The 24,297-nt window shown below is 45.7% G+C and overlaps 1 protein-coding gene across 1 annotated transcript in view; it reads left to right on the top strand.

The window, feature by feature from the left end:
- Window positions 1-24,297, top strand: part of RAB24 (RAB24, member RAS oncogene family) — a 235,674-nt gene that overhangs the window by 163,141 nt on the left and 48,236 nt on the right. The window contains exon 7 of the mRNA XM_086931782.1: window positions 13,212-13,262. Coding sequence (XP_086787908.1) covers window positions 13,212-13,262 — 51 coding nt within the window. The remainder of the gene's footprint in view (window positions 1-13,211; window positions 13,263-24,297) is intronic.

Raw genomic sequence — 24,297 nt, 5'->3', positions numbered from 1 at the left:
GGACATATTTCAAATTATTACAGCGATCCATGTGAATGAAGTCTAACTGAATCACTTCAAAGGGGCAGGAAGGAGGAGCGAAGTGACCAGCAGGAGTTGGAGTTCCCTTGCCGGGATTATGCATCAGGCATACCATACAATTTTTCACCACTCTCTCTGCACACTTACTGATCCCATCATTCTTCCAGACCGGAGCCAACATCTTACAGATTCCTTTAGAACTTATATGCGCTACTCCATGCGCCATCGTCACCACTGCAAGCACATACGCATCAGGCAACATCCAACGCTGCTGTTCTGTTAAATCAATCCAACACCCATTTGAATCCAACTTGCCCGTACTCTCTCTCCATACACGTTTCTCTTCCTCAGTTGCTTCTTTCTGAATCTCTTTCACACTTTCCATTGTATCCTCACACATTCCAGATTCAGCAATCCACCTTGCGGACGTAGCAACATACATTCTACTCATCATGTCTCTAGCTGTCTGTTTAGCGATTTCATCAGCAAAAGCATTTCCACGACCAACATCATCCGTGATTGCTTTATGAGCACTGCACTTCACAATCGCAACTTCAGTCGGCAAGGTTAGAGATTCCAACAAGTCGTTAACTAGCTGACCATGTTGAATCTTAGTCCCATGGGACGTAATGAAACCTCTTTCTCTCCACAACCGGCCAAAACTATGGGCCACGCCAAATGCGTACTGACTATCTGTAAAGACATTCACTCTCTTTCCCTTAGCTAAAACACACGCTCTGGTTAAAGCTATTAATTCTGCAGCTTGGGCAGAATTCTGATTCACTCTTGCAGTCTCCACAATCGTCTTCAAAGTCGTTACTGCGTAAGCAGCAGTCACATCACCATTCTCCAATTTAAAACATGACCCATCCACGTACAATGTGCCATCTGGATCTGATAATGGAGTATCCTTTAAGTCAATACGTCCTTTTGTCTCTTCCTCCGTTCTAAAGCAACAATCATGTGGCTCGGAATCACTCGACTCTTGATTAGCCGGCAACAATGTTGCTGGATTCAATACATTGCATCTTTTGATCTGAATATGACTCGCTAGTAATGTCAGCTCGTAACCAGATAGTCTCGCACTGGTAAGATGTTGTGTCTTTGTTCGATTCATGAGTGTATCCACCGCATGAGGAACCATGACCACTAGCATGTTGTTCATCACCAAACCAGCAGATTGTCGAATGGAAGCCGCAGCTGCCGCTGTAGCTCTCAAACAACTAGGTAACGCTCTAGCTACCGGATCTAATGTTGATGAAAAATACGCACAAGGGCGTTGCTTATCACCAAACTTCTGTGTCAGAACACTCAACGCGCAACCTTCTCTCTCGTGAACGTAGAGCGTGAATGGCTTACTGTAATCAGGTGTACCCAATACAGGAGCTGAACACAATGCTTTTCGTAATTCAGTAAAACTCTCCTGACATTCATCAGACCATGGCACCGGACTCGGAACATTTTTCCCAGTCAAAGCTACCAATGGTTTTGCTAAAAGAGAAAAATTTGGGATCCACTGCCTACAGTAAGAGGTAATACCTAGAAAGGCACGTACTTCTCTCTGTGTGCGTGGAACACTCATCTGCGTAATTGCTTTTATTCTCTCTGGGGTCAACTTCCTTCCCTCCTTTGACAAGAGATGACCTAGGTAGGTCACTTCTTGGCAGCAGTATTGCATCTTTGAAGGTGATACCTTGTGATTCAAAGTAGACAAGTGATGCAATAACGAGACCGTAGCTGCTTTGCAAGTTTCCTTGTCATCGGCAGCCACTAGAAGATCATCTACATACTGCACTAGAGCAGAGCTTGGAGGAAGGACAAAGGAATCTAACTGACTTTTTAATGCTTGACTGTAAATAGATGGGCTCTCACAATAGCCCTGTGGAGCGTGTTTAAATCTGAAACTGCGACCTCCTAGACAGAAGCCGAAAATATCTCTGCTTTCTTCGGCTATCGGAATGCTGAAAAAGGCATTCTTCAAGTCGATAACTGAAAACCAAGTAGCTGTAGCAGGAATCAATGTTAACAAGGCAGTAATGTCTGGAACCACAGGAAACTGCGGGACCACAATCTTATTGACTTCTCTGAGGTCGATGACAAACCTATACACTGGAGGCTTTGTAGGATCAGTTCGTTTCAAAATCGGTAATACAGGACTATTACAAACATTTCCTCTAGTTTCTTCAACCACACCTTTCTTAATCAAATCTTGCACAATCAATAAAAGTGCACGCTCACCTTCACTAGATATTTTGTATTGCGGAATTCTTGGGAACTTCACATTTGCTTTCAAAGTTACTACATATGGTGGTATTTCTAAAAGGCCTACATCATTAGGACCAGTCGCCCAAAGAGAGTCAGGGAGTGAACGCAGCTCTGGCGGGAGTGCATCCATTGACCAGTACATCGGAGAGGTGATTCTTTTACCCAATGTAAGCTGTACCCCTTCCGGAGAACAGTACAATGTCGCATATAGTCGTTTTAACAAGTCTAAACCAAGCAGATTTTCATTACAACCCGTCGTCAAAATCAGGGGTGCTTTCAATTGACACGGTCCAACAGAGATAGACAAAGGACCAGATATGGGGTTGTAAACAGGGGCGCCTGAAAAACCTACAGAAACATTTGTTGAGCCGGACAAAGGTGCGCCAGGGAGTTTCGCATGAATGATAGAACTTTTTGCGGCACCAGTATCCAACAGAAACGGTTCGACTACACCTGATGTTGCTACTGCGACATAAGGCCCACTCTGATCCACTGGAACTGATACTACTCCCTCTCTCTGTCCATGGCTGTTCTAGTACCCATTTTGCTGAAATCCCTCATCCACTTCACAATAGTCTTCAACAAGATATTGTTGAGATCTATTTTGCTGGGCTGACTGTCCATTTCGTTGATCAAAGTGATTGGAAGGACGATCATTCGTCTGTGGAGGCATAGCACCTCGCCCTCGTCCTCTAGAATTCTGCACAAAACCACCACAACCTCTCTGAGCTGCTGCTGCATTATTTTGCGCTAAGATCGGACATTCATTCTTGTAGTGACCCTCTTTCTTACAATACGCACACTGGTTCCACTGATATTGAGGCCTCGTTGAACTATAATCTGTCCTTTGATACGAATTCTGTTGCATATTAGTCTGATTCGTGCGAGGCGGATATGCCTGTTGCAAAAGAACTTTAGTCTTTAAATCTTTCGTTTTCTTGTCTGATTTCTCTTTTTCCTCTTTATCCCTATTTTCGTAATATTGTGCAGTTGCAAGTATTTGCGCAGTTGTAGAAACAGCCCACGCACTCTCTGAATCCTTTAATTTATTGCATAACTCAGGTAACAAATTATGCACAAATTTATCGACAAACAGTCTCTGTCCTCCTTCTGTGCTCATATCCTGACAACTATGATCTACAAAAGTCTCTTCGAACCTCGTGAAAAAGTCGGAGACACTTTCGTCTTTCTTCTGCCTGCATGCAGATAACTTGTCCCAATTAACACGTAATGCGGGCATCAGAGTCTTCATTAATTCGATTATCCTACCCGGAAGATTAGCAATTAGGGGTTCAGGTTTTGCACCACCCGTTTGCTGACCATCCGCTGCAGTGATAGCCGCCCAATCACCACCTAAGGCAACTTGATGATCCTCCCTACGAATTTTAGCCCACACTGGTTGAGGAACTACATTTCCAAATAACATATCAATGTCTGCTAAGTTCATTATACAAGCCTCAACTGTCTGCGTTAATTCCTTGTAATATCCAGCAGGATTCTTACGTGGATCTGGTAAGGCCTGTTTCACTGCTAGCACTTCGGCTCGCTTCCACGGAATGTGTATCCACACTCTTTGGAATTGGGCTGGAGCAGCTACAATACCATTAACATTGTCAGCTTGCACAGCTTCGCGCCAAATTGGAGGAACCTCCCTCATTGGATATTGGCGACTCAGTTTCGTCTTACCTTTGTCTAAATCTCTCGGTGAACGAAGAGATGGATCATTCCTAAAACTTAAGATCAGTTCCATCGCTTCTTCTATATTTTCACCTACTATCATACCAGCAGCAAACTCTTTCTGAACCTTAATTAAGTCTTCTAAATTTGATTCAACATCATCTTCTTCTATCTCCTCACGTAACAGCGAGCACATCTCATCAAAGACATACCGTTGCGTTGGTTCCTTACACTGCATAAATGTATCTAACACATCTCTCGTACTATATCTCCTACTCTTCGAAATCCATCTGAGAGCCGTGGAATCTAAAATTCCCCGTTCCTCAGTGCTTGGATGCTGACTACGTCTCTGAACAGAGTCGGAAGTAGGAGTCTTGATTAAAGTTTTATAGAAAGGAGACAGCATATTAGACACAGAATCAGTGATTCTTCGACGAACAGAAAGTGGAGTCAACACACTCGCAGACGTAGAGAACACAGTGGAAGTAGGAACAGATAGCGGAACAGTAGGAGTATCGAGAAAAATAGTTTGTGGAGCAGTAGGTGTAAGCGAGACAGATACAGGTATAGAAGTCGGCAATCCAGGAAGAGGAGGAGCCGTAGGAACATTCACATTAACCACCGGAAGTACAGGAGCTTGATTCTGAGGGACAGGAGCAGGAATACCAGGTTGTCCAGCAACCGGCAATTGAATATTAGGTACAGGTGGAGCCGTAGCACCTTGTGCATACGGTGGAGGTGACCGTAACAGATAAGACAACAGAGGATCGTTTTCGGGGTCCTCTAGTATCTTAGCTGTTTTCGATGGCAAGGCAGGATAGCACTTGTCAATCGCTAAATTATGCTCTCTAATGGCCACCTCTATGGCCTTCTCACACTCATTATCTTGCAACTGTTTAGTTGCTTGCTCTAGAGTCAACTCTTCTTTCTCTTTCTGTTCTTTCTTTAATCTCTTCATTTCTCTCTGTTTGTATTCTTTTCGCCAGTAACGGAAAGAATCCAACATTGCCGGCCGGGCTTTCTTCCTAAACAATTTTGCTTCTAAATTGTCAAGAATTTCGGGTTCAAAACTACCATGCAGTGGCCAACTAAGGACACCGTCTTTCTCAGTGTAGCGGACCCACACCTCATTATAAGATATAGGACCCACACCATGTTTACAATATAAATCATATAGGGGAGTCCCAATCGGAGGAACCAGACATGAGTCCTCCAATCGTGAGTCACTGTTGCAACCGAAACAAGACAACATACAATTTCTCCGACTTACCATTTTTCAGTCCGGAACACAAAACAAACAAAACACTAAACGGATATGTGCACCTGAACCAAGAACTTTTAGGCCTACCAAAACCAAACTGATGTATCGATACCCAAACTGAACCAAATAGATTATCGTAACCAGAACAACCAATGATAATCTTACGAAACTAAACCAAACCAAGAACCAAAAAGGATTTTAACAACTCTCACAAAGTAACCAACTAGCTAGCAACCACTAAATACTTAACTGAGGCACTGAAGACGTCACCAAGGAGAAACCCGTCACGTTTCGCTGTACTAAGGGCTGCACCTCGGGTCCAAGACAGGGCGACGGTCAAGGCAACGGCCCACTAGAGCCGTCCTGAACGGGAACCCTCGTGGAAGAGAACTTCGGGCCACTTTTGCGATATGCCGGGATCGATGAAGTGGGACGCCTCCCTCAGGAATCTTCACACGAAGCTTCTCGAACTCTTCAGGCTTTTGGACCGGTACCGAATGACGTCGCCCCACGTTGGGCGCCAATTGGAGTTCTGGACTTTTTGGTTCCGTCCAGAGGTGTCGGGGAACAACACCCAAAGACCCCGGAGTTCCACCTGCCTTGGTGCGCAAATGAACAGAAACACGGGCTTCTCGATGGTGGCGTCAAAGACCAAAGGTTTATTACTGCAGGGACACAGAAGTCACAGAAACTACGCATGGGCAGTATCTAGGAGCCTGTTCAACTTGTACAAAGAGGGTTGCTCCTTATATACTAAATTTTGGCCTTCAGGCGAATTCTTCACATGTTGGTACATTCCCAAAACCTTTGTGTCATAAACAATAAATATTTGGCGTACACAGGAACCGTTGATAAAATCTGATACAAAACATCTACGAAGAGGGGTTCCCACTAGTTCATCACAATCCCTTGTCAATATTGTATTCAAGAGCCGGACCGCCTCATCGTAAATTTCGTTACCTCCCCCTAATAAAGATTCAGAAAGAAAGGAACGGAGCCAGGTGTGGAAGATAGAAAAGCGGGATAAGGGATGTTTGTGGGTTGTAAATGGGCAAGGCTACCGGCTTCGGCTGCCTAATCATGATCGGGACAATGGACACGAGAACCAGTTCAGTTGGGCTGGCCTCGGGCAGAGGAGGCAGCCTTTGTCGAGTCATGTAGCTACAGCGTGATCTGGTTTAAGGTGCACGTGTCATGAAAGAGGTGAATCTCCGGCTAAGGCTACATGTCCTTAATCGAAATGAAGTGATCAGAGGTTATTGCGTATGTGAGGGCAAGAAACACAAAATGGCTGCCATGATCTAAGATGGATGCCGTGGGTAGATCAGAAATGTGTTCATAACAGGAGTACTCTTGCTCGTATCGTAGCGAAAACACCAGGATATGCTAAATGGATCATTTGCGGTTCGCTGATACCAATATTATGTATTTCCGACAACATTGAAAACACGGGTTCAAATCGTCACGGAACCTCAAGCCAGTGGTCGAAGATTCTTGTTTGACGCTTTCTCCACCTCTGAACGTTCCACTAAGACTTTGCCTATGCTTAAAGGGGTCCTCAAGCATGCTGCGGACATCTTCAAGGAACCCACAAAAGCTAGGGTTATTAACCCACGTATTGAGAAAAAGTACAGGCCTGCTCCAGTGGACCCCACCTACATCAAAGGCCAGCTCCCCTTGGACTCACTTGTAGTGGCCAATGCCCGCAAGAGGGCAAATTCACAAACCAGTGGTGACGCTTTGCCTCCGGACAAAGAATCGAAGATTCTAGAGGCGTCAGGGAAACGAGTGGCAGCGCAGGCTGCAAATATTTGGAGGATTTCCAATACACAGGCCCTGTTGGCTAGATACGACAGGGCACACTACGACACCCTAGAACAGTTGTTGCAACACCTGCCTGATATGTACAAGGAGGGATCAGAGATGATTATACAAGAAGGAAAACTGATTTCTAATGCGTCCATCAAGTGCGCACTGGACGCAGCAGACACAGCAGCTAGGGCCATAAACACTAGTGTGATGCTGAGACGTCACGCATGGCTCCGCATCTCTGGTTTCAAGCCCGAGATTCAAACTACTCTGCTCAATCAGCCGGTTAACCCGGACTTCCTTTTTGGTCCCGAGGTAGACACAACACTCGAGAAAATAAAGAAAGACACTGAGACAGCCAAATCCATGGGGGCTCTGCAATCTCAGCGGTTTCAGGGCAGTTCCTTTTGTCGCTCCGGTAATAGGGGAGTCTCGAGAGGACAGGCTTTGCAGCAGACACAGTACACCAAAGGCAGCACGCAATCCACCTACACAAAGAATACCAGGGGTGGATACCGTGGGAACAGCGCCAAAGGCGGAGGACGTGGCAATAACAACGCCAGATCCTCCGCCCCCAACAAACAGTGACGCCCTGTCACTGCCCCCCGACCATCTAACACCTGTCGGGGGAAGACTCCAGCAGTTCCTGCCAGTCTGGGAAAGCATTACCACGGACAGGTGGGTGAGACAACTTATCCGTTACGACTATTGTCTAGAACTAACCTCCATCCCCCCCCCCAACATACCCCTAAGGCACCGTCCTATGTCCGCAGAGCACACACACTTATTGCAGCAAGAAGTACTCTCCATGCTGCAAAAAGGGGCAATAGAACTCGTGCCTGCAGAAGAGCGAGGTACAGGGGTGTACTCTCTTTACTTCTTGATCCCAAAAAAGGACGGATCCCTGCGGCCCATTCTAGACCTCAGACCCCTCAACCAATACATCCTTTCAGAACACTTTCATATGTTAACCTTACAGCAGGTCCTGCCGTTGCTCAGTCAGGGCGATTTCCTAGCAACCCTGGACCTCAAGGATGCATATTTCCACATTCCCATTCACCCAAGTCACAAAAAATATCTCAGGTTCACCATCGACTATCAGCATTACCAATTCAAGGTTCTCCCTTTTGGGGTCACCACTGCCCCCAGAGTGTTCACCAAGTGCTTAGCGACCGTGGCTGCGCACCTTCACAGACAACATATCCACGTCTATCCCTACCTGGACGACTGGCTCGTTCAGGCCAAGTCAGCCCAGCAGTGTGCCAGCCACATGTCGCGCACGATTCACCTCCTTCACAGTCTGGGGTTCTCACTCAACTACACAAAGTCACACCTGCAGCCAGCCCATGTGCGACAGTACCTAGGGGCAACCTTGAACACTCTGACGGCGTCAGCGCAGCCGAACTCTGCCAGGGTCGACAGCATGCAGCTGCTCATTCGGAGGTTCAGGCCTCAACAATCACTCCCAGCGCAGGTGTTCATGCAACTGATTGGTATGATGGCATCCTGCATATTCATAGTCCCGCACGCAAGACTGCACATGCGTCCCCTTCGAGAATGCTTGGCACAACAGTGGAACCAGGCTCATGGGCATCTAAAAGACCTAGTGTTGGTGACCGGTCGTGCTTACAACTCTCTGCATTGGTGGAATCCACAAAACCTTTGCAGGGGACGACCGTTCCAAGAGCCTGTCCCACAGATAGTGCTGACGACGGACGCATCTCTCCAGGGTTGGGGAGCGCATGTCCTCCATTACACGGTGCAGGGACTATGGACAACACAACAGCAGAAGATGCATATCAACCTGTTAGAGCTGATGGCAATCTTCATGGCACTGAAAGCGTTCAAGGTGCACCTGTGCAACAAGGTCGTGTTGATCTGGACGGACAACATGACTGCCATGTATTACATCCAGAAACAGGGAGGCACACACTCCCCGCAGCTATCTCACCTAGCACAGAGCATGTGGAAGTGGGCCATTCAGAGGTACATCTTCCTCATGGCGGAGCATCTCCCGGGAGTAGACAACCAGATGGCGGACCTGCTCAGCAGGCACAGTCATCAGATGCACGAGTGGGAAATCCACCCCTCGGTACTCCAGCCATACTTCCAGCAGTGGGGTCATCCAGAGATCGACCTCTTCGCCACAAAAGAGAACGCAAAATGCCAAAGCTTCGCCGCCAGGTTCCCACACCCGCAGTCTCAGGGCAATGCGATATGGATGAACTGGTCAGGCAGATTTGAGTACGCTTTTCCCCCAGCCCCACTCATACCGCTGGTGGCGCGCAAACTGCGGCAGCACTCCATGACGCTCATCCTGGTTGCTCCAACGTGGGCACGGCAGGCTTGGTACACCACGCTCCTGGAACTTTCAGTGGTGCCTCTTCAGCGGCTGCGCCTCACTCCCAGCCTCCTCACTCAGAGCCATGGAGACATTCAGCACCCAGATCCTCAACAGTTGAGCCTAGCGATTTGGCTCCTGAGGTCATAGTTTGGCTACCTCCAACTTGCCCCCTGAGTGTATGAACATCATCAAGGAGGCAAGGCGGCCTGCAACCAGGACGTGCTATGCAGCCAAATGGAAACGATTTGTCATTTACTGTTCCAACAATGACATTAATCCGCTAGATGCATCCACGCAGAACATCATATGTTACCTACTGCATCTGTACCAATGCAACCTAGCATATAGTTCCATCAGGATACATTTGGCTGCTATAGCCGCTTACCTTCAGAACAAACAGCACCTTTCACTTTTCAGAGTGCCTGCCATCAAAGCCTTTTTGGAGGGCCTTAAAAGAGTGATCCCTCCCAGACACCCTCCTTCGCCTGTCTGGAATCTAAATGTCGTTCTCACCAGGCTCATGGGACCGCCCTTTGAGCCTCTCCATTCTTGTGAGATAAAGTTTCTTACTTGGAAAGTGGCCTTTCTAATAGCCATCACATCGCTGCGAAGAGTCAGCGAGCTTCAAGCCCTCACAATTCAAGAGCCATACCTACAAATTCATGCTAATAGGGTGGTGCTGCGCACCAACCCCAAGTTCATGCCAAAGGTAATCTCGCAGTACCACATTAATAAAAACATTGAACTGCCAGTTTTCTTTCCAAACCCTGACTCAGTGGCAGACAGAGCACTGCACACCTTAGATGTCAAAAGAGCTCTCCTGTATTACATCGACAGGACAAAGGACTTTCGCAAAACTAAACAACTGTTTGTTGCCTTCTCTCCACAACATAAAGGCAACCCTATTTCCAAATCAGGTATAGCCAGGTGGATAGTTAAATGCATTCAAATCTGCTATCAAAAAGCTAAACGCACTTTAACAGTTCCCCCAAGAGCGCATTCCACACGCAAGCTAGGGGCATCCATGGCTTTCCTGGGTAACATTCCTCTAGAAGATATATGTAGAGCAGCCACATGGACCACCATACATACATTTACCAAACACTACTGCCTGGATGTACACTCCAAACAGCAAGCGGCTGTAGGACAGGCTGTTCTCAGAACTCTTTCAGACTGCTGCAGCTGGAACGGGCAACCGCAGATAAGGAGGTAACTGCTATTTATTCTATGCACAGATATGAATTCAGCAGCCCACATGCCTCGAACGGAATATGCTACTTACCAGTATGCATCTGTTCTTGGCATGTAGGGCTGCTGACATTCATATCGTAAACATAGCATTGCAAAGCATAGCAAAACATGGCATAGCATAACAAAGCATAACACAACATAGCATAACACAACACAACATAGCATAACAAAACATAGCATAACAAAGCATAGCATAACAAAACAAAACATAGCATAGCAAAACCAAGCATAGCATAATAAAACACAACAAAACATAGCATAGCATAACCTTACATAGCATAGCATAACAAAGCATAGCAAAACATAGCGTAGCATAACAAAACACAACAAAACATAGCATAACAAAACAAAGCATACAATAGCAAAACATAGCATAGCATAACAAAACATAGCATAACATAACAAAACATAGCATAACAAAACACAACAACACATAGCATAACAAAACATAGCAAAACATAGCATAGCTTAACCTCATAACGGCTATGGAACGTCCAGCTCCAGTGCTGGACGTTCCATTGCAGCTATGAGGTTCGAACGTTCAATGGCCGACGGCAGCACTCCTGAGGTAGTGGTGCCGTCGGCCGCCGAACGTTCGAAGCACTTAAGAGGCTAACAGAACACAACAAAACATAGCATAGCAAAACAAAACTTATAATAGCAAAGCAAAATATAGTATACCAAACACAACAAAACATAGCATAGCATGACAAAACATAGCTTAGCAAAACAAAGCATAGCATAATAAAACACAACAAAACATAGCATAGCATATAAAAACAAAGAATAGGATAGCAAAACATAGCATAACAAAACTCAACAACACATAGCATACCAAAACATAGCAAAACACAACAAAGCATAGCATAGCTTAACAAAACACAACAATGCATAGCATAGCAAAACAAAACATATAATAGCATAGCAAAACATAGCATACCAAACACAACAAAACATAGCATAACAAAACATAGCATAGCAAAACAAAGCATAGCATAATAAAACACAACAAAATATAGCATAGCATAACAAAACAAAGCATAGGATAGCAAAACATAGCATAGCATAACAAAACATAGCATAGCATAACATAACAAATTATAGCATAACAAAACACTACACATAGCATAACAAAACATAGCAAAACATAGCATAGCTTAACAAAACATAGCATAGCAAAACAAAACATATAATAGCATAGCAAAACACAGCATGCCAAAGACAACATAGCATAGCATAGCATAACAAAACATAGCATAGCAAAACAAAGCATAGCATAATAAAACACAACAAAACATAGCATAGCATAAAAAAACAAAGCATAGGATAGCAAAACATAGCATAGCATAACAAACAGCATAGCATAACATAACAAATTATAGCATAACAAAACACTACACATAGCATAACAAAACATAGCAAAACCTAGCATAGCTTAACAAAACATAGCATAGCAAAACAAAACATATAATAGCATAGCAAAACACAGCATGCCAAAGACAACATAGCATAGCATAACAAAACATAGCATAGCAACACAAAGCATAGCATAATAAAACACAACAAAACATAGCATAGCATAACATAACATAGCATAGCATAACATAACAAAACATAGGATAGCAAAAGAAAACATAGCATAGCATACAGCATCACTCCGCACCACCACAGCATCACTCAGGGGCACCACAACATCACTATGTACTACCACAGCATCACTGAACGCTACAACATCACTCGTTCGCCATCACAACATCACTCAGCGCCACCACAGCATCAATCTGTGCAACCATTCAACAACATCTGGTTCAAATATGTTCTCTCAATGTTTCAAGCTTTATTACAAATGCAACAAAAAGATGTTACATTTTTCACTTCTGTTCTTGGATTTTCGTCACAATAAAATACACTGAACATAATCTTCACAAAAGTTATTTCCAAAACTTTAAGCTATTGCCATTATAAATTACAATAACTTTTATTTAAGTATTAATTATTGAAAAAAAATTAAAAGCCATTGTTATTTGTAATATCAATACATGTAAGTCACGTAAATACAACACATATTGCATCACAAATGCTATAGGTGTCACATTTGCGAAAGTTATAACTATTGGCATTGTAGATGACAAAGCTATTAATTTCGCTATTTTCAAAAACGAAACATAAATAAAGAATGTGTCATTTACAATACCAATAGCTCAAACTTTCCTAATGCGAGACCTATTGCATTGCAAATGCTTGTTAATAGTGGATTGTGGTACCTTGACCAAGAGGAGGCTAACCCTATTTTATTAATTTCCCTCTAGCTATATGTAAAAAACTATACCAGAACTTGTGTGGTTAAATGTGTTCTACATTTATTTGTAAGATAACGAGGGCATTTGGTTAATTAATAACACTGAGGTTGAACTGAAAATGAAGTGTCCGTTTTCCCGATTTACTAATCCTTATGGCAATAGAACCATTTTTACAGCCTGTTCGTGCCATTATTCCAAGTCAGTTTTAAAAGACGGCTTTGCATGTGTTATGTAATGTTGTTTGGAATTTTTGATTAACACTAAGAAATTGTTATTTATGTAGAGATCAAAGCTGAACTCTTTGAAACCTCCAGCAAAACCGGACAGAGCGTTGGTGAGTATTGCTTCCAAAGAATTGTATAGGTGCAAACCTTTTTATATATATTAAGTATGTTGCAAGAGAAAATTGTGTGTATTTGCTTTTCTTGAATAACCACTATTTATATTGAATGAAAATTATCCTGAGCTACCAACATAATTAGTGTTTTAAATCGTGACCACATCAGGCAAGATTACTTTCCTGGCCATTATATGCACAATTACCAGCACTGATCACCTTGGTGCATCAGGCACAGTTGCTAGCAGTAATGAAGGAAAAAATACCTTTGTCAATTTGAAATGCCTCGACATGGGTACTACATAACAACCATAGCTGGAATGCCCCTGGCACCGAAGTTATGTTATTAGTAATAGCTCTCCCCAAAGCCACATGGTTTATCACTCAAATATCTGCTTTAAATATATATTGCGCTGGGATGCTCCCGAGTAGCCATGCGCTATAGAAGAGCCTTTTAATAATAATAACAAAAATAATAATTGGCAATTCAAACTTTTTTTTAAACATTAGCTTATGAGTTTCAATCCTATGGAAGGAAATTGAGTTATTGGTTTACAGGTAAGTACAAGTTTGTGGGAATTGGTATTCTGGGGTGGGAACCAGGGTTCCCCAGGATCAAGGATGCACTCTCAAAGCACCCTCAGCGGCACTAGAGGGGCTGGGTGCAGAGCGCTGAGGCCCAATGTTATCCAGTGGGGGATAGGGGGCCTTGGGTTGGTGGCTGCTCACGAGCAGGCCACAAGGTTGTGGGAGCAAAGTTCCTGGTGTTCAGCTCGGGGCAAAGAGGGATCCGAGTTAGCACCCAAAGTACACCCACATTGGCGCAGGGGCGGCTGGGTACAGTGTTGATTTGGAGTCGGGCGCCCTTTTGATTTTAATGGAGATTCTCCGGTTACAACAAGACCGCAGGGTCGAGGACAAAGATCTTCTGGAGGTGACCACCGGTTGGAGAAGCAAGTTGGGATACTGGGAGACCGTCGGTTGGGCCACCCAAGGCTGTTGGACATCGGGTGGCGGTGTGTCTTTAGGCGTCAGGTTTTCCTTACCAGCTCCGGTCACAGTCATCCTCCAGAAAGAGGCAGCAGGCTTCGCTTGGAGATGTAAGGCAGGTCAGAGATAACCAGAACTCTGGCCAGGATCGCGTGGGAGACCTCCTTGTAGTGTTAATTCACTTGAACTCAGGCCCTAGGCGTCAGGTGCGGAGTGGTGCAGGCTCACAGATTCGGCCGTAAGCAGAGTCTATGGGTGAGCAAATCCGGTACTCACGGGAGATAAAGTCTTTTACTTGAAAGGCAGGGCTGGTCAGGTCCTTGGGGTTCTTGAGGTAGCTGGCTGCAGGATACACCAGGATTTTACTGGAGCAGGTTCGGGAGGGAACAGGCCGGTAGGGCTGGGGTCAAGTCAGTGGGCATCCTCCTCTTCTTAGTTTCAGCATGGGTTCTTGGTCCTTCTCTTCTTTTTGTCGATTCTTGTCTGAGGAGGCATGGTTCTCTTCCAGGGAATCCTCATCAATAGTGATAAGCCCTGAATATTCCCGCCCATGTGCGGGACCCCGGAAACAATATAAAAATATTTAAGTAAAAAACACATATATCTCGTTCCAAATATATGTAAATACATATATCATTTTTCTCACACCAATGCAGCTCCAAAACCAAGGCTAGACAATGTAAACACTTGTTTATGTACAGCAATTAGAAAGGAAACAAAAACACATTAGGTCAAATAGTCCTTGAACTTTCAGCCAGATTCATCAAGCGAAAATGCGCTCGCAAAGGGCCAGATTCTGAGAATCTGGCCCTTTGCGAGTTTGGGATTCATCATCCCAAATGCAAAAATCGCTATTAGCGAAATCGCATATTTGCGAGGAATTGGATTTAAGGATTCTCTAATAGAGATTCCTTAAATGCAATTAATCAACCAATTTGAAATTGGGAATTCGCAATATTTGGTCGCAATTTACCACGAAGTCTGACTTCGTGGTAAATTGCGAAAAAAGCACTTTAGTGCATTTTTTCTTTTGCATGTTACACACACACATGTCCTTTGGACATGTGTGTGTGCAACACCTGTTTAAATTTGCATTTAAGGGGTGCCACAGGGTGTCCTTTGGACACCCCTGGCACCCTTGAAATCGCTATCTTATTTGCGATTAGCAAATTGCTAATCGCAAATGAGGAATACTCCCCATTCATTCCTATGGGCCTTTTGGCCCATAGGAATGAATGGGGAGTTATTCCTTATTTGCGATTAGCAATTTGCTAATCGCAAATAAGGATTGTGTAGGAATCGCATCTTATTTTGCGATTCCTACATGAATCCCGTTTTGCGAGTCTGTAATAGCGATTCCTTATGAATCGCTATTAAAGACTCGCAAAACGGGTCTTTGATGAATCTGGCTGTAAGTGTTTTAATGAGTAAAAACACCCATAAATTCTGCAAATTGCTCATAAAAGTCATTGTCAGCCATAAGCTGCATTGAAAAGTGAATAACACAGAAACTGAAAGCATTTTCAGTTCAAATCTGGCACTGTGCCTTTAAGGCAGCCATGACCCCAGTCTTCCCATCATGCCTCAGGGGTGACAGTTAGGTCAGTTGTTCTTTCCGGCTCTTTCAGTCAGGACCCTGGTTAAACCGCTCCACCTTTTTTTGACTTTCTGTCAAAAATATGGTGTCTTCCTTCAATTTTTGTCTTCACTCGACGGCTTTTAGCATTAGAGAGCTAAAGCTGCCTTTTTTGGGCTCAAAAAAGGTCAATTTTTGGTCAAAAATGCCTTCGCTTTTTGATCCCTGCTCTTCCTGTGGGAAGAAGAAAGCTAAGACTGATACACATCCTGTGTGTATCCTCTGTCTTCCTGACTCTCATTCTCCAGAAAGCTGTGATCACTGCAAGTCCTTGTCAAGTAGAACTCTCAAGGACAGAGAAAAAAATCAGGATTTATGGGCTTTCTGAGAGAGGTAGGTCTCCAAAGAGACAGAAAAAGCGGAGGGCGTGGTCGACGTCGAGAGAGGTCCCGGTTTGCTCTCCTTCGGCGTCGGGATCGGCGTCGAAGGTTCCACCGACGATGTCGAGTCAACTCCCCTCGACAGTGAAGACTTCAGCGTCAAGAGTCAAGGTAACTCTGCTGCCGTCAACCAGGCGACGTGCAGCGTCGAGGGAGAGGTCGACGTTGGAGCGTAGAAGATCGACGTCGAGACCTCCGCCTTCAAAGCCTCAGGTCCAGTCTTCGACGCCGAAGCCTCCGTCGACACCTAGTCACCGCCGTTTGATGCCGAGGCACCCTCCTTCGTCCCCAGGTCATCGACGTTGAGGCACCCTCCATCGTCTCCAGGTCATCGGCGATCGACGTCGAGGCACCCTCCGTCGCGTCTCATCATTGAGGTCGACGTCTAGGCACCCTCCGTCGCAGTCTCATCATCGACGATCGACGTCGAGACATGGGACTCCAGCGCAATCTCTTCTGATTCCTCAGCCAGTGGTGGCGCAACGCACCGAGACATCGAGCCGGCCGGCTCCGTCTTAGAGTCATGGGCCTACATCTCAGAGGTCCTCAAGAACAGCTTCAGCTGCGGAAGGGGACCAGGGCTCTCCAGAGAGCATCGGGCACGCTGCCAAGAGGAAGAGAACTCCAGAGCATCGTGGTTCTCACAGTCGCACTGTTTCTCCTGTGAGTCTGTCTTCCTCATCAACATCATCTTCTGGCCCGGATGTGATCATTTACACGTCGGGTGGCAAAGAATCAAGGCACTACCCTTCACCTCCTCCACAGGGGCGAAAGGATGTAGCACCTGCACGCTCTCCAGTGAGGGACCCTGCACAGCAACCTCCTACCGTCAGACTGTTTCCACGATTGTATGCACCGCTGCACAACTGGGCTACAGATAAAGAGACGGTGTCTCGATTGCAGCAGCCTTTCTCTAGATCTAGAGAACGGTCTTGTTCTCCGGTGAGGTCCAAAGAAAGCTCACGCTCTACGGTTCGCCGCAGGGAAAGATCACGCTCTTGAGTTCGTGCCTTCAGGCGTAGATCCAGATCTAGGAGCAGGAGGAGAGAACAAAGATCACTGATTACCTCTACGTCTCCGACACGATCCCAAAGAGAATGCTAACCCACTCTGACTGATTCCCCTCCATCAAGGGTATCTCCGATTGAGGATATCTTCTCTTTTCAGGACATAGTGGGTAGAGGGGCTATAAAGCTGGGAGTTCCCTTAACAACTCCGCAGGTCAAGACCTCAGTGATTTTTGAAACGCTGCATCACAGGTCGGCACCTAAACCCCTTTTGCCGTTGGTGCCTGGCATTATAGATCCGGTGATGGAGGTATTCCTCACTCCAGCAACAGTCAAAGCGGCTCCAGCAAGGATCCTGAAGAAATATGAATCTCCAGAAGAGGACCCTCTGTTTCTTCGAGCTGATCCTCCCCCGGACTCAGTAATCATCGCAGCAGCGAGGAAATCCAGTGCGGTTTCCTCTTCTGCTACTGTACCTCAGGACAAAGACAGCAAGAAGCAAGATTCATGGGGGAGACGAGTCTGCAGTACTTTGGCGTCTTTTCTTAAGGTTTCTAACGCAGAGGCCCTTTTGGGACGTTACGATAGGTCCCTGTGGGATTCTCTACAGCGTTTTGTGGACAAAGTCCCTCAGGAAGACTGTAAGGACTTTGAAGAAATCCTTTTGGAGGGCAATCAGGTCTCCAACCAAATTATAGGTGCCGCAGCGGATGGGGCAACCTGGCGGCTCATGGATATGCCCACGTATTATCGGCAAGGTGATCATCCTGGTTGCGCCTAACGGCTTTAAAACCAGAAGCCCAATCGCGTATTCTGAACTTGCCGTTTTCGGGGACTTCACTGTTTGGAGCGAGCACGGATGAAGAGATGCAGCGCATGAAAACAGAGCTGGATACTCTCAAGGCGGTGGGTCTCGAAAAGAAAAAAGAATTCAAAAAGAAATACCGCTCCTACAACAAGGGCTCTTCCAAACAGCGGGTTCAAACCCCAAACTGGCAGAAGAGTCAAGACCAGCAGGTTCAGCAAAAGTCCCAGTATAGAGGAAAGCGAAATTCCAGAGGAGGGAATCAACGCCAGGGCAACAACACCGGCAAAGCTCAGTCCAAGCAATGAGTCTTTCCTTCCCCCAGCGCCGTGGACCACTCCACTAGGGTGAAGCCTTGCGGGTCATTTGGAAGAGTGGCAAAACATCACAAATGACAAATGGGTGTTATCTACACTTCGGAATGGTTACTGTCTTCGTTTCAGTCATCAGCCTCCACCTGTTCCCCCGTTGTCAACATCGAATCATCAGTTACACCTTCTGCAAAAAGAAGTGGCCACTCTTCTCGAGAAGTCAGCCATCGAGAGAGTGCCAGTGTCTCAAAGGGGAAAGGGGTATACACCCGATATTTTCTGGTCAGAAAAAAGGGGCAAAAGGCAGAATTCAGACCGATTCTGGACTTGAGAACTCTCAATCTGTGCATCAAAAAGGAAAAATTTCGCATGTTGGCGCTTCACCAAATATATCCACATCTCAGGGGGGGAGTTTGGATGTGCTCGTTGGACCTCCAAGATGCCTACTTTCATGTTCCAATACACCCCAGTCACAGGAGATTTCTTCGGTTCCGGGTAGGGACCTCCCACTATCAGTTCAAAGTCCTGCCCTTTGTAAATGTAAATTGTAAATGTAAATTGATACTTGTATAGCGCACTACTCACCCGCAAGGGTCTCAAGGCGCTTGTACGAATACCGCTGTGGAACCCATCCTGTCTTTCCCTGTGAGGCGTCCACTCCTGGGCACCCCCAGGGTGAAGGCCAGGCATCCTTAGCGTTGTGGGGGCCGTTGTGGAGATTAAGCAAGCTATTGCCCAGAGTTGCTGAGTGGGACTCCATGATTGGAATAGGCACCGAGGCGAGAATTATCAGGTCCGTGGAATTTTTGAGCCCAAGACCCGCCGAGGCGGGGAATTGAACCCTGGTCCCGGGCTAGACCTCTGCATCAGGGTCTGCCGCTCTAACCATTGAGCCACACTTCTCCACTCGGTTGAAGTCGGCTCCCCGGGTGTTCACGAAGTGTGTTGCAGTGGTAGCAGCCGCTCTACGCCGCAAAGGGGTCTTCGTATACCCATACCTGGACGATTGGCTGTTGAAAGGTCCCTCCCCAGACAGCGTAAGAAGTCAGTTCCAGACTTCCATACAGCTCTGCCAGCGACTAGGGCTACATGTCAACTTCGGAAAATCCGTCTCTCAACCCACCCAGAAGATTCACTTCCTAGGAGCTCTGCTAGACTCCGCAGTAGGAAAAGTGTTTCCTTCGGAGGAGAGACAGTTTTCGATAACCCAGAAATGTCAGCTGGTGCTTCGCAACAAGGCTCAGAAAGTGCGCCGGATTGCTTCCCTGCTAGGGTTGATGGCATCATGCATCTTCCTGGTCCCGAATGCCAGACTTCAAATGCGTCTTCTTCAGCAGCATCTGGAGGACAAGTGGGACCAGCAATCAGCTCGCTGGGACGATCACATCATTCTCTCAGAAGCAGCTCAAGCTTCCATTCCATGGTGGACCAAAAAAAGACAAAACATGCAGGTGGGAGTTCTGTTCCATCAACCTCCTCCTGTGCAGACTCTGATCACGGATGCTTCCCTTCTAGGTTGGGTGGCACACATGGGTCAACTGCAGGTGCAAGGGCTGTGGTTGCACAAAGAAAGTACCTACCACATCAACATGCTGAAGTTGAGAGCAGTCCACCTAGCTCTCAAGGTGTTCCTTCCCTCGATTCACGAAGCTTCAGTTCTAGTACAGACGGACAACACCACCACAATGTACTATTTGAACAAGCAGGAGGGATCGCGCTCACGAACTCTGTCGCTGGAAGCACAACGGATTTGGCATTGGCTTCTGGCTCGCAAGTTGTCCATCACAGCAGGCCAACTCCCAAGAGAGCAGAATGTGAGGGCGGACTCTCTAAGCCGTCATTTCGACGACAAGGAGGATTGGGTGCTACACAACGCAGTGGTAGTAGAAATTTTCCAATCCTGGGGTCGTCCCACCATAGACCTGTTCGTGGACGACCAAAATACAAAATGCCAAGACTTCGCCTACAGGTTCTACCGGCCATGGACGAGAGGGAATGCTCTTTTGATCAACTGGTCAGGGGAATTTGTGTATGCCTTTCCACCACTTCCACTGGTCCCGAAGGTGGTGAGCAGGTTAACACACTCGTGCACAACGATGATCCTCATCGCACCGGACTGGCCGAGGCAATGGTGGTACACGGACCTGATTCACCTGTCGGTGACTCCTCACAAGAGGTTACCATGCAGGCCGGACCTGTTGTCCAAGATGAACGGGAGGATTTACCACCCCAACCTTCCGTCACTGAACTTGGCAGCATGGCTCCTGAGGTCATACAGTACGGGCATCTAGGGCTGCCAGAGGACTGCATGTTCATCCTAAAAGAGGCAGGGCGGCCCTCTACAAGACATTCTTATGCATGTAAGTGGAAGCGATTCTATATGTGGTGTATACAGAATGATCATAATCCTGTTCAATGTCAGGAAGAGGCAGTGCTTCCTTATCTGTTATATCTGGCTAAAGCAGGTTTAAAGTTTAATTCCATCAAGGTGCACCTAGCTGCTATAACAGCCTATAGGTGGTCACCTTCTCAAACCTCTTTTTTCCAGTTACCATCTGTCAAAGACTTCCTGCAAGGGTTAAAGAAAGTAAACCAATCAGTACGTCCTCCTTCTCCTCCCTGGGAGTTGAACCTGGTGCTATCGAAGCTAATGGGTCCACCTTTTGAACCCATTCATAAAGCTACTTTACAACATCTTTCGTGGAAAGCAGCTTTTTTGGTAGCAATCACGTTGGCTCGCAGAGTGAGCGAGATTCAAGCTCTCTGTTCCTCTGAAACCTATACGGTGTTCCATTTGAATAGAGTGGTGCTACAGACGCATCCATCTTTCTTGCCTAAAGTGGTGTCAGATTTTCTTGTAAATCATACCATTTCTCTGCCCACCTTCTTTCCCAATCCCTCTACACCAGCTGAGAGGGCTCTACATTCTTTAGACCTGAAAAGAGTTTTAAAGTTCTATCTAGATAGGTCTAAGGTTATTCGTCACTCTGATCATCTCTTTGTTAACTATGGATCGATCAGGACAGGTCATGCTGCCTCGAAGCGTTCTATCTTAAGATGGATCGTTTCATGTATTAAACTTGCTTACCAGCTATCGCAGAAGCGCTTGGGGGTTTCTCCCAGAGCGCATTCCACCAGAGGGAAAGCTGCGACTGCGGCTTTCCTCACTAATGTGCCCATGTCTGAGATTTGTAAGGCGGCGACCTGGAGGTCCGTCTATACATTTACCAGACATTACTGTCTTGATTCTGACACGAGAGCAGATACCCAAGTAGGCCTGGCCTCCTTGATAAATCTGTTTAACAGCTGATTCGGGCTGTTGTGATTGGTCTTTTTAAGTTGGGTCATGTACTTCTCATTTACCTGCAGGTGGTTGATGGGCTTGCTATTCTATTCAGTGCTTATGACTATTGATGAGGATCCCCTGGAAGAGAAGCATAAGTTACTTAACTGTAATCTTAGTTCTCTTCCAGGGGTATTCTCATCAAAGTCATAAGCACACCCGCCCTCCTCCCCAGGTAATTGAGAGATGCACGTTTCTGACTTGTAGTTTAGCCCTGACTTCAGGGTTATGCAAAGAACAAATGACCTAACTGTCACCCCTGAGGCATGATGGGAAGCCTGGGGTCATGGCTGCCTTAAAGGCACGGTGCCAGTTTTTAACTGAAAATGCTTTCAGTTTCTGTGTTATTCACTTTTCAATGCAGCTTATGGCTGACAATGTCTTTTATGAGCAATTTGCTGAATTTATGGGTGTTTTTACTCATTAAAACACAAAGTTCAAGGACTATTTGACCTAATGTGATTTTGTTTCCTTTCTAATTGATTGCTGTACATATACAAGTGTTTACATTGTCTAGCCTTGGTTTTGGAGCTGCATTGGTGTGCGAAAAATGATATATGTATTTACATATATTTGGAACGAGATATGTGGTTTTTTACATATATATTTTTATATTGTTTCTGGGGTCCCGCACATGGGCAGGAATATTCAGTGCTTATGACTTTGATGAGGATACCCCTGGAAGAGAACTAGGATTACAGGTAAGTAACTTATCCTTCAGGGTTGCCCCTAAATACTAGATTTTGGGGCTTTACAGGTATGTAAATGTTGGGACCAATAGGTACGTCCCCTATTATGCTACCCTCCAGTGGGAGGGGGGTATATGCCTCACTCTGGTTGGCTTGGTCCCCCCATCTGCAAGATGGCGGGGACTGAAAGTTGTGCTTCACCTCGCCTCCCAACTGAGGGGTGGGGTTAGCAGAGGCGGACACACCTCCATTCCTCATTTGGTTTTCCCGCCAATGTAAATGCGCCGAATATGCTGCGGATTTGGTGCACATGTTGTTTTCCTGTCCAGCACTCGGGAAATACTGGGAAGAAGTGGGAAAAATAATGGCTGCTAAAAATATCCTTAGCTCCCTGATAACGGCGCCTATGGCACTATTTGGTCTACATCTGACTAATCAACTACGACCTGCTTTGGCATCAATACTAATTTCATGCGCCAAATTAATCCTAGCTAGGGCCTGGATTAGCCCTAATATACCTAATGTCATGGATTGGTGGTATTTAGTCATTGAAATTAAAACAATGGAGTGTACTCTTGCAGAATTGAGAGGTATTCGCTCGCTTAAGAAATTTGAGAACATTTGGGGAGACTTAGATTGAACTGAATGACGTAAAGACTAAGCCCGATTGACAAATGGATTATGTTGTTGTATTTTAGCCTCTTTTATTATGTTATTTGAATCATGAATTTCTGTGTATGTATGTGACTTACCTGACCATATTAATAACGATTTCTGTATTTAAACAAAACTTTCTGTAAAAATTAAGTTCATCTAAATCAAAACACAGAATGATGTGAAATAATTGTGAATATCTTGTTGTCTCGTACCAGGTGAAAATAAAATAAAAAAATAAAAAAATTAAAAAAAGGTTTTCCCGCCAATGCTCCCGCCTAAAGTGCGGATCAGAACCCGTGGGGGCCAGTTGCTGGAAGCAGCAAAGGCCTGGGGAAGTTCACAAAGGCAGCAAGCCTTTGAAGCTTACCAGTCGTGGACTTTCCATCCTGGGGGAGGCGGCATGGCACCCTGTCCCAGGGTGTGCATTGTTTCAGACACCCGAGAGCAGCAGGGGTCCAGTAACATTTCTGGTGGTGGCAGCTGGCAAGCTGCCACTCAGCCTGGACACTAGTGTTAGGTCGTTTTTCAGGGGGCATCTCTAAGATGCCCTCTGTGTGCATTTTCATTAAATCTCACACTGGCATCAGTGTGGTTTCAATATGCTGGGAAGTTTGATAGCAAATATCAGAGCGTCTTATTGCAGCTGGAGCAAAACTACGCCCTTAAATTGATTAACTTTTATAATAATATTGAATTGACCTATCTGGGAGCTTTAGTAGAGAAGCTGAGCAAAGATATTTCTTACCCAGGTCCAGAGACCAACTTAGAAATCATACCTATCTGGGGAGGGGATTTCAACACCTATCTGTGTCATGTGGCGGGATCCGAGAACTACGGATTAACCCTGGAACGTGATGACCAATTATCGCACTTTCAACATTCTCTTAAGGGTGAACTCCTAAACGAAGCCATGTTTAGGTATGATCTGGGCTTCTCAAACCCTATGTGTACACCTGCAGTGGACTTTGGTTACACCTTCGTAGGGAAGAGGAGCTAATACGACTATAGATTTTATTATAATTCCAAATCGTTTTGCAGGCCTAGTGAGAGGATATGAAATCCACCCTATTGAGATGAGCGATCATTTGGCCCAGAGCGTGAAGATAACAGTCCCTAGTGGGATGCTGAATAGAAACTGAGACAAGTTAGCATGGCTACAAGATATCGCTCTCGGCAGGAAGAACGGTTATGCTGTCCGTTGGGGGACCAGAGAC

This window comes from Lissotriton vulgaris, chromosome 7 (genome assembly GCF_964263255.1).
Source record: "Lissotriton vulgaris chromosome 7, aLisVul1.2, whole genome shotgun sequence".
Lineage (NCBI taxonomy): Eukaryota > Metazoa > Chordata > Amphibia > Caudata > Salamandridae > Lissotriton > Lissotriton vulgaris.
The sequence above is the reverse complement of the archived record's forward strand: the minus strand, read 5'-3'. Positions and strand labels throughout refer to the sequence as shown.